This window comes from Musa acuminata, chromosome BXJ1-4, assembly GCF_036884655.1.
Source record: "Musa acuminata AAA Group cultivar baxijiao chromosome BXJ1-4, Cavendish_Baxijiao_AAA, whole genome shotgun sequence".
Classification (NCBI taxonomy): Eukaryota; Viridiplantae; Streptophyta; class Magnoliopsida; order Zingiberales; family Musaceae; genus Musa; species Musa acuminata.
This window is the reverse complement of record NC_088330.1, coordinates 3,827,339-3,839,630: the sequence shown is the minus strand read 5'-3', so window position 1 is coordinate 3,839,630 and position 12,292 is coordinate 3,827,339. Positions and strand designations below refer to the sequence as shown.

The 12,292-nt window shown below is 41.0% G+C and overlaps 2 protein-coding genes across 2 annotated transcripts; both read left to right on the top strand.

The window, feature by feature from the left end:
* Window positions 1-380: 380 nt before the first annotated feature.
* Window positions 381-7,501, top strand: LOC103980598 (heat stress transcription factor A-1). Its single transcript, XM_009397036.3, has 2 exons — window positions 381-862; window positions 6,046-7,501. Exons 1-2 carry the CDS (start codon window positions 596-598, stop codon window positions 7,267-7,269), a joined length of 1,491 nt encoding a protein of 496 aa, XP_009395311.2. The 5' UTR covers window positions 381-595; the 3' UTR covers window positions 7,270-7,501.
* Window positions 7,502-8,210: 709 nt separating this feature from the next.
* On the top strand, window positions 8,211-12,004 carry LOC135642168 (uncharacterized). Its single transcript, XM_065158088.1, has 2 exons — window positions 8,211-8,505; window positions 11,150-12,004. Exons 1-2 carry the CDS (start codon window positions 8,375-8,377, stop codon window positions 11,601-11,603), a joined length of 585 nt encoding a protein of 194 aa, XP_065014160.1. The 5' UTR covers window positions 8,211-8,374; the 3' UTR covers window positions 11,604-12,004.
* Window positions 12,005-12,292: the final 288 nt, after the last annotated feature.

Here is a 12,292-nt window from a genome sequence, read left to right as displayed (position 1 = left end):
TTTACTACTTGTGAATATTACCCAGATATTTACCTTATGATCGGTCCACCCGTGGAGGCCACCTTTTTGTCCATAGCGATGCAGGTATATGAGGCGAGTAGACAGAAATGGTGGAAAATATGTGTCCGAGATATTTCTGCCCTTCGATCTAAGTGACTCCGAGTGTGTGCTAAACAGTCAGGATCCTGTCCAAAAATCCTTTCAAAGATAGGTTCGTCTCGGACCAGCCACATTCTAAATCGCTTTCTGAGAACCATCGATCACTAGTGAACCGTTTCGATGCGAGTTGATGCTCCACGTATTTTATGTATCATTTGAGAGGATCCGAAAGAAGAAATGGGTTCTTATCCCAACCATCAATTTATTAATCGATTTATTTATTTATTTTCGTGAGCGCCGCTCTCCGGCTTCATCCCCGTCTTCTCCGGCATCTCCTCGTTAGGGTTCCTTTATCGCCCGAGAATACTTCCTCTTCCTCCTCCGTCTTCGCTTCCCTGACATCGATACCTTCTTACGAAACCTGTTCCCCGCCCCAATTCTTTTTCTATCGAATGCGCTCCCTCTGATACCCCACCGGTTCCCGGCGGCCCGAGCGATGGACGGCGTCGGAGGAGACGGGGGCGGGACCCAGACGGCTGCGGCGACGACCGCGAACGCGAGCCTGAATGGCGGCGCTCCGCCCCCGTTCCTGAGCAAGACGTACGAGATGGTGGACGATCCCGCGACGGACGCCATCGTTTCGTGGGGCTCCGCCAACAACAGCTTCGTGGTTTGGAACACGACCGAGTTCGCGCGAGACCTCCTCCCCAAGTACTTCAAGCACAATAACTTCTCCAGCTTCGTGCGCCAGCTCAATACCTATGTACGCCTCTTTCTCTCTTCTTGAAATCTTCTGGTTGTCTCCTTCAATTCGTTAGAAATTTTCTTTTCTTGGTTGTTGGATTTGATGCGCCCGAGTTTGGCTGAGTCGATTAGGGTAGCACGGATTGTAAACAATCGATGGTTAAAATGGGATTTATGGATTAAGGCCTTATTTTGTTCAATGAAGAGATTATCCTCAGAACTCTGTGGTTTTGATACTCTCTGGGTGAATTGGGAGCAGCACAGGATGGATATGGAGAAAGCCTTGATGACTGAATTGAAGAGGAAGCTTAAGTTGATCCATTAAAAGGCCTAGGTAGAAGGCATAGATGCACAGGTGGATGCCTAAAGAAAAAAGTGCCTTAACTAAGTCTAAGAAAATTACTTGACTTATTGTACTACTCAAAATGATTATGTATCTTACTTGAAATACTTGAAGTAATTTCCTACTTAAAATGACAAGTTTCTTAATCATATAATGTTTGCCAAGGTTAATTGGGTTAAGCATTAATGACTGCTTATAAAAAGTAACAATTAGATGGCTGTTTAAGAGAATAAGAAGATCTGGGGGTCTCAGCAGCCACCTAATCATCATCTAAGTGCTCCAACCATCACTTGGCATCAACTCAAAAAGCATATGGAACCTAGCTGGTGAGGTAGTGAAAGTGATTACATGGTTCGCTTAGCTTTCAGATGAATATACATGATAATTGTTTCAAATTGTTGTAAACTTAATTAGTTACTTGTTATAGAGATACCATTGGGTGTTGTATTCTTTTTCTGTTCCTTTTAGATATTTCTGTAATCTTGTTCTTTTTCACAAATCTGTTGTTTCTGATCTTATCACTGATTTCTATCTATAAAAATGTTATCTGTCAGTGATAGACTATTAGACTCCTTGAGTAATTTTTGTCTTCTTCTTAATGGTGCCAAATGAAGGGTTTCAAGGTGATACAGATAGCAATTTAGCCAGATCTACATGCTATATGGAACTTCTCAATGGTGTAGATATTTGTAATTCTTTCAAATTTGACACACAAGATATACTTCTTGCTTTGCCTCTGAGAATCTTTATAGGTTTTATTCCTCTTCTTAATGAAACTATATGATACATAGTTTTTCTTGCCATAAAATATTCTCCTGCTTGTGTTAACTAAACATCATTGGTATCTTTAATAAAAGAATTGACCAATTGTCGAGGGTTAGCGAGAAATACTACATCTTGGAGGTGCTCGCACATGCATGGCCAAGTTAAGATGAACTTTCCTATTATTATGCTTTGTAGAAAAGCATCAATCTTGATTTTGTGATGGAAGGAACTTTTTGGTTCTTGTTTCAGATTTTATATTATAACAATGGTCAATTTTTCAGACCTTGTAAATTAACTATGGAATGAACATGACTGGTGACCTGCTGTTACCAATCATCCATTAATTCTCTAAATGGACACCATCAATCATCCAACTTGCCCATCACACTAAATACCAAGGATTGTAATTTCGTACCGTACCGAAGTTTTAATCTCAGCTCGATATGGTACGGTACGCTTTAGCGTATCACTCGGTGTGTGTGCGTGTGTGTGTGCATGCGTGCGTATAGTGGGCGGACCGGTACGTATCACGTATCGATTTGCTGGCGGATCGGTACGTACCGCCCGATACGAGCAGTATTATTCGAAATTAAAAACCTTGCTAAATACTTTGAACACTTATCCATGACCTGTATAAACTTGGTCAATAAATTTTCTTTGCTCTGAATCTTGTTCAATGATAGTTACAGGGTATAACCAACCTATCTTATACCGATCTTAGGTGTATTCTTTAGAATCCAACCAAAGTCTCAGCATGTTGGCTTTGGATTGTTCCATCTCATATCCTTAAGGGTTGGGCAAGAATGTTTTAATCATCATCATCTGGTTGGGTGAATATTGTTGGAGGGGAATTTCTTGGTCATCTATTGGTTTGAAATCTTTGTGATTGTCTTTCTGTTTTTACTCTCATTGTTCATCAAAGCATTGGATTGAAATTGCCATTCTATTGGATAATGGTGACACTAGAGAGGTTAGGTAGCATTAAGGAGACTCCATGGGGTCACTTTAGATGATCCCAAATCTTTTACTGGTGGAGAGTTTAACCGTCATATGGTTGGTTGAGATGACTACCTTCAATCAGCTGAACATCAGGAAGTCGAGATCGCATCGTAGGTCAACAGTGGATTGTCAACTAAGAACTTATATTTTTTACGGTGTTTGTTTTAAGAGTTAACTTTGTAGTCACAAGAAAATCGATCATATTGTGGAGTTGGACAAAATCTTGAACGAATTTGTTGGAGGAAGTCATCAAAGGAATGAGCTTTTCTAATATGGTCCAGCCTGAACAAGGTAAAGGTCAAGGAACATTAGTGAGATTTCATCGTTGATCAAGGTTCTTTTTACAAAAGCATTGGAACTCCATAATGATGCAACTATTGACATCCTTACTTGAAGATGTTATTAGGGTCACTCTCTAGCAAATTGTTGTGGTTAAGTTTGTCTTGACTCTCAAGCTGGAAATAAGAGATGCCTAGGGTTTTCATTTGCTAATCACGTGCACCAATGTTGGTCTTGTAGGATGGATAGATTGGTGCCAGAGTTTTCTATGTTCCTAGTGGAGTAGCTCTAATTTACAGGGAGAATGCTGGTGAATCTGTGTAACTGTTCTTGTCTTATATAGATGGGTCTTGTTTGGTGAAAGAAGTGTCTAGGGGGTGGTGTCCCATGTGTCCTTGAAAGCTTCGTCATGTTTGGATGTTCAAGAAGTACATATTATTTTCTCACCAATAATAAAATGGTAGTGGAGGACATTAGTGGTGACCAATAAGGTGTAATGGCCCCTTGTCCATGTAATTTCCTTGTAGGATTCCAGTTTGACATGAATTTCTTAAAGAAGGCCATGTGGATCTCCATGAAACTTGTGTATGTATCACAAATAGCCCACATCTTATCCAAACAAATTGCGATAGGTTTAGAAAGTGTTCCAATAGAAAAGGTGAAGTAATCAAACACTCCTTTTTGGGAAAAAAAGTCTTTTAGACTTGATAAAGACATGCCAATTACATATATGTTTGTATCATATTATGTACACCATGGTTTTAAATCTCAGTAGTCAGTACTAGACCTGGTTTGGAATTGGTATGAGTCCGATACATACTGATGAACTAACGCAGTGTATGCTGGCATATATGTTTTCATCAATGAAAAAAAGGGAAGGTGGGGTGGGGGGAGGAGAAGGAGAAGAGGAGTAGGATGAGAGGATCAATGTAGGAGGTGTAGGATATTGTTTCAACAGGCTTATAACAAGGTCCCTTTGTCTACAAAACATATTGTTATGTGGTGTCATTTGTTTCAACAGACTTAAAACAGTTTGGTGTCTTCTTAAGGCTGTAAATGTATGCACTTTTTTTTTTTCTGAGTTTCATTTGTATAATAAATGGTATATAAGGTGGGTTTTGGGACTTGCTCAGATTTTTGCATGTTGTTATGTTCAAAATGGTTGGATCCAGGGGTTTTAATCTCATGTACCAGTCTTGTACTGGTCTGTATCAGTGTACATGGCGTGAGTTGAGGGACAGTATATGTACATAGGTGCATACTGGATTTCAAGGTTAGCCTAAAAAAGGACTGGAAATCAAGAAAAAAACCCCATTTTTATGGCTATTTGCAATCAAATTAAGTTGCTCGGACTCATATCGGTACATCCAGTATCGATACGGGTCTAGTACTTCAGATTGAAGTCCTTGTGATGTTCCTACTACCAAAATAAATGACGTGAGTTGATGGACAGTGGTTCGGGGTTCTCGATCTGATGTGATTTATATTGATATAATGCATTTGTAGGACTTTGCAGGAGTCAGCATGAAACAGCTCACATAACATTCAATACTGTTTGGGTGCTTTTTCTAGCCTCCTAAAACTCCTCCAACGGGTTACCCAATGGTTAGTTGGGTTGCCTCATTACTTATGTATGGTTATCCCCTGGTGCAGACCTGTACAGGGTTCTATCCAGTTATTTAAAAAGCGTTAGGTGCCAAAAGGCACCAAGATCCCAAAATGCTCAAGGCGCTAGGCGCTTGCCCGAGCGAAGCGAGGTGCTTTGATAGTGGAACTTTCGAACATGGAGAAAAGAACTATTAAGAGGGGGAGAAAAAGTTACCGACAGTGGAATTTTTGGACGACAGCGATGGTGGTGGAGGAAACTGCAAATGGCAACAGCGACAACGGTTGATGCTAGCCGCGACAACGAAGGAAGCCACGAACGGTGACTTCGTGGGCGGCAGAAGCTTCAAAGGTGTCCGTCGGTGGTGGAGGAAGCTGTGGTTCTCTCCCTCAACGGTGGAAGGAGTTGCACATGGAAGCAGCGACAACGGAAGGAAGCTGCAGATGAAGGCAAGGTTGTCGGACCTGTCCGTCGACAACAGAGGAAGCCTCAGTCTGCTGTGTCCGCGGCGGAGGCAGCAACAAAAAGCATTGGTGGCGGAGGCAAAAGCTACGCTAGGGTTGATGGCTCGAGGTCGTGCGGTGGTGCGGGAGGCGTCTTTTGCGGGTAATAAAGTGGCTAATTGGTTCGATCGAACCAACTAGCCACTGTTGAATCGAACCGGACTTAAAGTCTAGTTCGGTTGCTCCATTTGAACCGGGCGCCCACTTGAGGCGCCTGGCGCCTGGGTTTAGGTGAGCGCCTAGGTAGCACCTCACTGAAGCACATCGCTTGGCCCATCCTTGAGGCGCTCGGGCGACGAGCACCTGGGCGCCTGGGTTCAGGTGAGTGCCTAGGTAGGACCTCACTAAAGCGCATCGCTTGGCCCATCCTTAAGGCGCTCGGGCGGCGAGCACATGGGCGATTTAAACCGTTGGTTCCATCGAGTGGTAAGCTTGGTACCCCACTTGTATCGGCGGTACCAAGTTGGTAACAGTCAGTATCATGTATGCTGGCCCTGTATAGGTCAAGTTTGTCTACCCCATGTATCGGTCCTCCATTGGAGTGGTGAAGACTGTATGTATCACATTGCTGGATGGTTTGGTTAGATCGTTTTTAAGTCCTCATGGCTTGTTGTTGTTGAGAATGTTGGATCAGGGTCTACTTGTGAGTGTTTATGCATTAAAGAACTAAAAATTGTTTTTTCTCACTCCTTTTATTGCTTATGCAGGGTTTTAGAAAGGTTGATCCTGATCAATGGGAGTTTGCCAATGAGGGGTTCCTGAGAGGTCAAAAACACTTGTTGAAGAACATCAGTAGGAGAAAATCAACCCATCCACACAATCAACAACAACAGCCTCAAACACAGAGTAGCATTGAGGTGGGGAAATTTGGGATCGAAGAGGAGATTGAGAGGCTCAAGAGAGACAAGAATGTACTCATGCAGGAACTGGTTAGGCTGAGGCAGCAGCAGCAGGCCACTGATCAGCAATTAAACACCTTAGGTCAGCGCCTTCAAGGTATGGAGCAGCGGCAGCAACAGATGATGTCATTCTTGGCAAAAGCCATGCAGAGCCCTGGCTTCTTAGCCCAGTTGGTACAGCAAAATGACAGCAATCGACGCATAGTTGGAGTAAACAAAAAACGAAGACTGCCTAGGCAAGAAAATAAAGTGGATGGCGAAAGTGCTGTCCACGATGGTCAAATAATTAAATACCAGCCCTTAATAAATGAAGCAGCAAAAGCAATGCTGATGCAGATTTTAAAGTTTGATACGTCTCCTAGGTTGGAATCTTTTGGCAACTCCCAGAACCTTTTGCTTGAGAATTTTTCTTCACCTGTGGAAGCTTTTGATGGCAGGAGTTCTTTAAAGAGGATATCTGGAGTTACTCTATCTGAAGTGCCTGCAAATACGGGCTTTCCATCTTTGCCTACGAACTCTGGGTATTCAACAATGCCCTCTTCTGTGCCATCTGACGTTCAATCTTCTTCCGTTGTAGCAGATATGGTTGCAACAACTGAAATGCCTAGTATGAATACAGGGGCTGGGTCTGTTGCTCCATCACATACTGCTAATGGTACGTTGAAACTTTCTGAGGGGCAGTCTGCAATGCCTAATGGATTACATAGCTACGTAGGACCTACTGGAGGAAACATTCCTATGAACCCGGAGTTCATGGATCAACTGGCAGGAATTGATACTGAAAAGTTTTCTTTTGATACCGATGTGGATATCTTAAATGATGATGAGAAGCTTCCAAGCATAAATGATCCTTTCTGGGAGCAATTCCTTACTGCCAGCCCACTATTAGGAGATGCTGAAGAGGTAGACTCAGGCATACATGAAACTGAGGAAATGAGGCTAGAATCAGGGGATGACTGGGACAGTGCTCCCAACATGGACCACCTCACAGAGCAGATGGGACATCTCACATCGGAGACGAATAGGCATTGAGAAGGCATGCCTTGGTGTAGTTGGTGGTGGAAACTGGGAAGCAGTTGGTAAGTTGCATAGCTGTTGCTGCTCAATAGCGAGTCAAACAGACGTGTAAGAGGCTCTGTTCTACTTTGTATTATCTTTAGGCAGTTTACTATCCTGTTGCTTTTGCTGAAGAGAATTTATATAGAATGTAAACTTACGTGTTGGATCACTCTTTGTCTTATATATGTTCTTCTGTTTTGAGGCCTCCTGGGTCCTGTATAGCATCACTAACCTGCTAGTACCAATTGGTCATTATTTTGTACTGTGCTTCTCCACGGTACAAAATGGACTTCTATATTGGGTTATGACTCGTGAAAAATACATCTCCAACATCTGTCTTTTATATTGATTATATCTTCTTTGTGAATCACCATAGCTCCTGTATAACAATTCGGTGTTATGGATCACTGCTACTCCATGATATATCCATTTCTACTCTTAATGCTAACTCAGCTGAGCTGCCCTCATGAAGAACAGGTATGTTTCTACTGGAGCATCCAATGCTTCAAGTGGTGTGGGATCAAAGACAGATTATGTTGCTGCCTAGCAAGAACAAACAATATGATCGATACCTCAATTGGGCCATCTCTATAAGACTTTAGATCACGTCCCAGTATTAATTCTTTGATATTCTAATTTTCATGGAGTCACACCATCTACTTCATCAAACACCTCCCCGGTAATGCATTCGGACACTCGAGAAAGAATTGGATTATTGTGTCATGCATCCTCTTTGTTATGTTCTGCATAACTATGTGCATTGAGGTCTTCTGAAGGACTCGATTCTTCGATCATTTAACTGCACATACAATATTTAACTAAATAGAAAGTATATGTTGTTATGATCATTATAACGGGTGATCTATACAACATAGATATAACGGACGATATATTAAACCATCAAACAGAACTTTGTTGGTGGCATCGGGGCAGGTCTGGAACTAGACGACAGATCCCGTTCGAGTCATCAGTCGCCGCCGCCGCGCCGCCGCCCAGTTGATTAAAGCGAAGAGGAGAACAAGGAAGTCACGAGAAAAGAGGAAGAGAGCAACGGAGCGGAGTAATAGTGGAAGGGGAAATGGTGTTGTGGGAGATGACGGTGATCACCGCCTACTTCTTGGGCCTCAAGCGAACCTACCGGCTCGCTCTCCGAATCCAACGCCGCCTTGTCTGCCCCAACCATCCCAGGATCCGCCAATTCCTCTACAGGTTCTCTTCTTTTACGTTTGTTGTAATCGTTCTTTAGTTTCCTCCGGAAGATTTAAAATGAACAAAAATCTGTTTCCCCCCCCTCTTTCTGCGGCTATTTCGGAATACCAACCATGTAAGGGATGGCTGTTGATCGATTCTTTTATTATATGAACAAGAAATTTTTTTTAGATTACAATTGTTGTAGTAAAATGATGTCGTCTTTTTGCTTAAAAACCTTGACTTTTGATGGATGGATGGATGTGAATTTAAGGAAGAGTAAGAGATGATGTAAGTGCTTAGTCTTAGCCGTGGTAGTGGTTGATACATGTCCTTAACAATAAGTATTGCTGTAGACGTCGTCTGTTCAGATGCACATTACTTCTTGATGGGTCTCCAACTGAGGTTATCAAATTCTTTGAGACGTATAGTTCGCCAATTATAAGGTTTCTCCTGATCATGTAGGTTTCAATTGAGAACACAAGTCTAAGGTTTTACTCCAATAAATTGATCGTGTATTTGAATGTTGGTGTTCGGTGTGAATCCAACAATAGCTATTAAAAGGATTATGGTTAGGTTGAATAAGTGGTGTAGATTTATGCTATGTCATTCTCTGCAAACTTAGGACTCTGCATTTTAGCATTGCTGGGGAGTTCAAATGGTTGAGGGTAGGTTTGGTGGTTAGTATGGGATATGATATAGCCAACCCCTCATTCTGAAAAGGAAATCAAGGAGTGTACTTTATGGTCCTTTTGAATGGCCTTGCTGATGACTCATGCTTTCTCTTTAACTTTAAGATGGTAGCAGAATCCTGCCTATTAGGATAAGAAATCATTCAGATTCTTTGATACATAATTATTGGACTTTGTTAGGCCTTTCATATTGGTGACAAGTACATCTAAAATTATCAGTAAATTCATCAGTTTAAGAGTCGTGCAGTAGTTCAGGGGCACTAGTAATGAGGATTGGTGACATACTGTATTTGATGCTTTTGCTTTGCCAATTGAGTCAAATATGCTTCTTGCAAAATTATATATCTCTAATGGTTGAGGTAACTGCTAATAGGCTTGCTCCGATATTTGCATAGAAGATTGTTCTTTCTTGGTCATTCTAGTCATTTTTTGGTTTCAGAGTTGTTAAAGGTTCAGTGCATATTGAGGCTCCAAGCTCTCTTACAAGCTAGGCATGAGGCCAAGGAGAGGAATGCACCTTGGTTAAAGGATGTAAGTTACCAACTTCCTAGTATCCATATTAGAAGTTGGGGACTATAGGATTTGGACGCAGGATTCGACTAGTAGTTCAATTGTAGGTCGCTAAGGTCAAATGTACAAGGAAGACATGCAAGACTATACAATGCAGGTTTCAAGATTTTGCTTAGCTGGAGAAAAAGTTGACACCATAAGGTAGAATTCACTATCTGAATCAAATTATGAATATCATTAGGTAGATTTAGCATCGAGAAAGGTTTAGTTTAGTAAACTGTAAAAGAATTTTGTAAAGATCTTAATTGGTTGAAGGGAATATTTTGTAGTCACTTATTTTTCCTTCACAGTTAATATTCCTTTCATCTTCGTTACATTTCTTTACTGACCATATAAAATCTCTTTGTTTTAAGATTGTCTTTCCACTTAACAAAATTTATCAATTGCAACATTCTTTTGCTGTTAAATGTTTCTTATGATAAATTTCTTTCAGCAATTTACTATTATGAAAAATTCCATAGTTAGGGAACCATCACAGGGAATTGACAAGGGCCTGAACTTGAGAAGGTGATGACAGTTCAGGAAAAAGCCTTGCCTCTTCTAGGGCTCCAAACAATTATCACATTAGTGAGAAATAATTTCCAATGTCCGTCTTGTCTTACTTCATGGATTCAGTTTGATGGTCATTTCTGAGTTGCAAAATTTACAAGATATTGCCTTTCCTGATAAAATAATATTTTTTCTTAAAAGCCTAGTTTGCTCACTGAGTGGTAAATTAGCCAACTAGATGTTCTTGAAGAAATTGCATAATGTATCGTTTGTTTGTTCTAATTGTAAAATCAGGATATTTCTTTCTTCCCAGAAATTAAATTTTTTTCAGGAAGATTTTAATCTGAGCTTTTTGTTGATTCTTGATTTTCACTGCAACAATTAATCTTAATTATTTTCTTGTATAGTAGGGTAAAAGAGGACTGATATTGGTGTATTTTTATTCTTTCGAAAAACGTATTAGTGTATTTAGCAATATAAAAGGAAAACTTGTAAAGTGAGATATTAAGAACAGGACAAGAGTATGAATTGGATATTAGGAATGCCCTGTGTCATTTGAATAATATGCCTTTGATACTGAAGTTCTGGTCCATCTGCAATCTCATTTAATTAAAACCTAGAACATCCAATGAATGATATTGAAGTTCTAGTTTGACAAAATCTTCTAGATGGAATACTGTTCTCCTTTTTCCCCCATTTGATGGTGGCAAGAGTTATTCATATTTTCATTGAAATGCAGTTGTTCAAATTTCCTTAGTCTCTAAGAATGCTATTGAGCATGCTAGCAGGCACTCGCCTTTGTTGTTTGTAGACTATAGGAACTATCTTTATTGTGCCTCTTCTGAATAGTTATTAATCGAAAATCATTTTTATGACGTATCATAGTTCCCAAGTTTGTCTTTTGCTTTTCTCAGGCGCACACGAAGTGTGTTCGATGTGGCAGTCAAAGTTCACAAAAACATACAGCAAAGGGACAAAGAAGTAGGTAGGAATCTGGGGAACTGGATCCTCCGTTGGCTCCATCGCATGAAACCTTCAGCAGAAATATGTCCACCAGTTCTGGAGGAACTTACCAGCACGAACAACATTTCAAAGCATGCTGCAAGTTCTAGCCAGCCTCTTGGGGCAAAGGAGGCCAACAACAAGGGCCCAAAAAAATTTGATGGACGAGTGCTATTCACTCCCTTGAACTCAAGGTCGACTTCCTTTCCATCCATGTCCATGATGCTGCAGCCGAGAAATTCCATGGACTGGAATTGCCAACAGAGGCACATATCCCGCTCCACACCTTATGGTATATCATTCCAGCAAAGAAGAGGGTTGGCAGGTGTTTTCCGAGATGATATTTCTCAGTGGATGCTGCACTAGTAAGAAGCCTGTCTCCCCTTCCACCCTACCATGGTCAGCATCCTGTGGCTTAAACTCCTCTCTACATGATAAATGCCCGGTGGATGATTGAGCAGGGTTACTGTCCATGCTTTCAACAGCAAAAAACATCAAGCAGCAGCTTTCCATTAATATAGACACAACTGGTACCAATTTTTTGATGTTGGTTTTCCTGAAGACATTTTGATCACAGATCATCTGTGAGTTCCTGATCAATCCATTGGTTTTGCTCGGTGAACAGTCATGATGTGATACACTCGTTTGCTGCATAGATTTCTACATCTATTAGTTTCAAGCTCTCATGGTTGCAATTCTCTTCATGTTGGTAAATGCTGATATTTTTCTATAATTGTTTCGTCAAATATATATACCTCTTCTTATTACTATGTCTTAACATTGAATTGTCGGTATAATTCTGGCAAGAACAGCAGGATTTCAGGTACAAACAAAGAGTGTTGCCATTTGGTCTCAAACAGTGACGATCTCTTAAAATTAGGCTCTTAACAGTCTCCTTTCAGTTTGAGATTGAAAGGAAAGTGATGGTCGAGGATGAGACGACAGTAAACGTCAAGCAGATTCTGGTACTTCAACTCACAAGTGGTTGATAGCTCAGTTGGCATCCATGGAGGATGCAACAGTTTCAGATGCCAGTAATGAAGTAGCTGCTTCAT

Coding starts and splice junctions, on each gene's coding strand:
- LOC103980598 (XM_009397036.3), top strand. CDS start 596: ATGGACGGCGTCGGAGGAGACGGGGGCGGGACCCAGACGGCTGCGGCG. Junction 863..6,045: donor TGCGCCAGCTCAATACCTAT/GTACGCCTCTTT, acceptor TTGCTTATGCAG/GGTTTTAGAAAGGTTGATCC.
- LOC135642168 (XM_065158088.1), top strand. CDS start 8,375: ATGGTGTTGTGGGAGATGACGGTGATCACCGCCTACTTCTTGGGCCTC. Junction 8,506..11,149: donor ATCCGCCAATTCCTCTACAG/GTTCTCTTCTTT, acceptor TGCTTTTCTCAG/GCGCACACGAAGTGTGTTCG.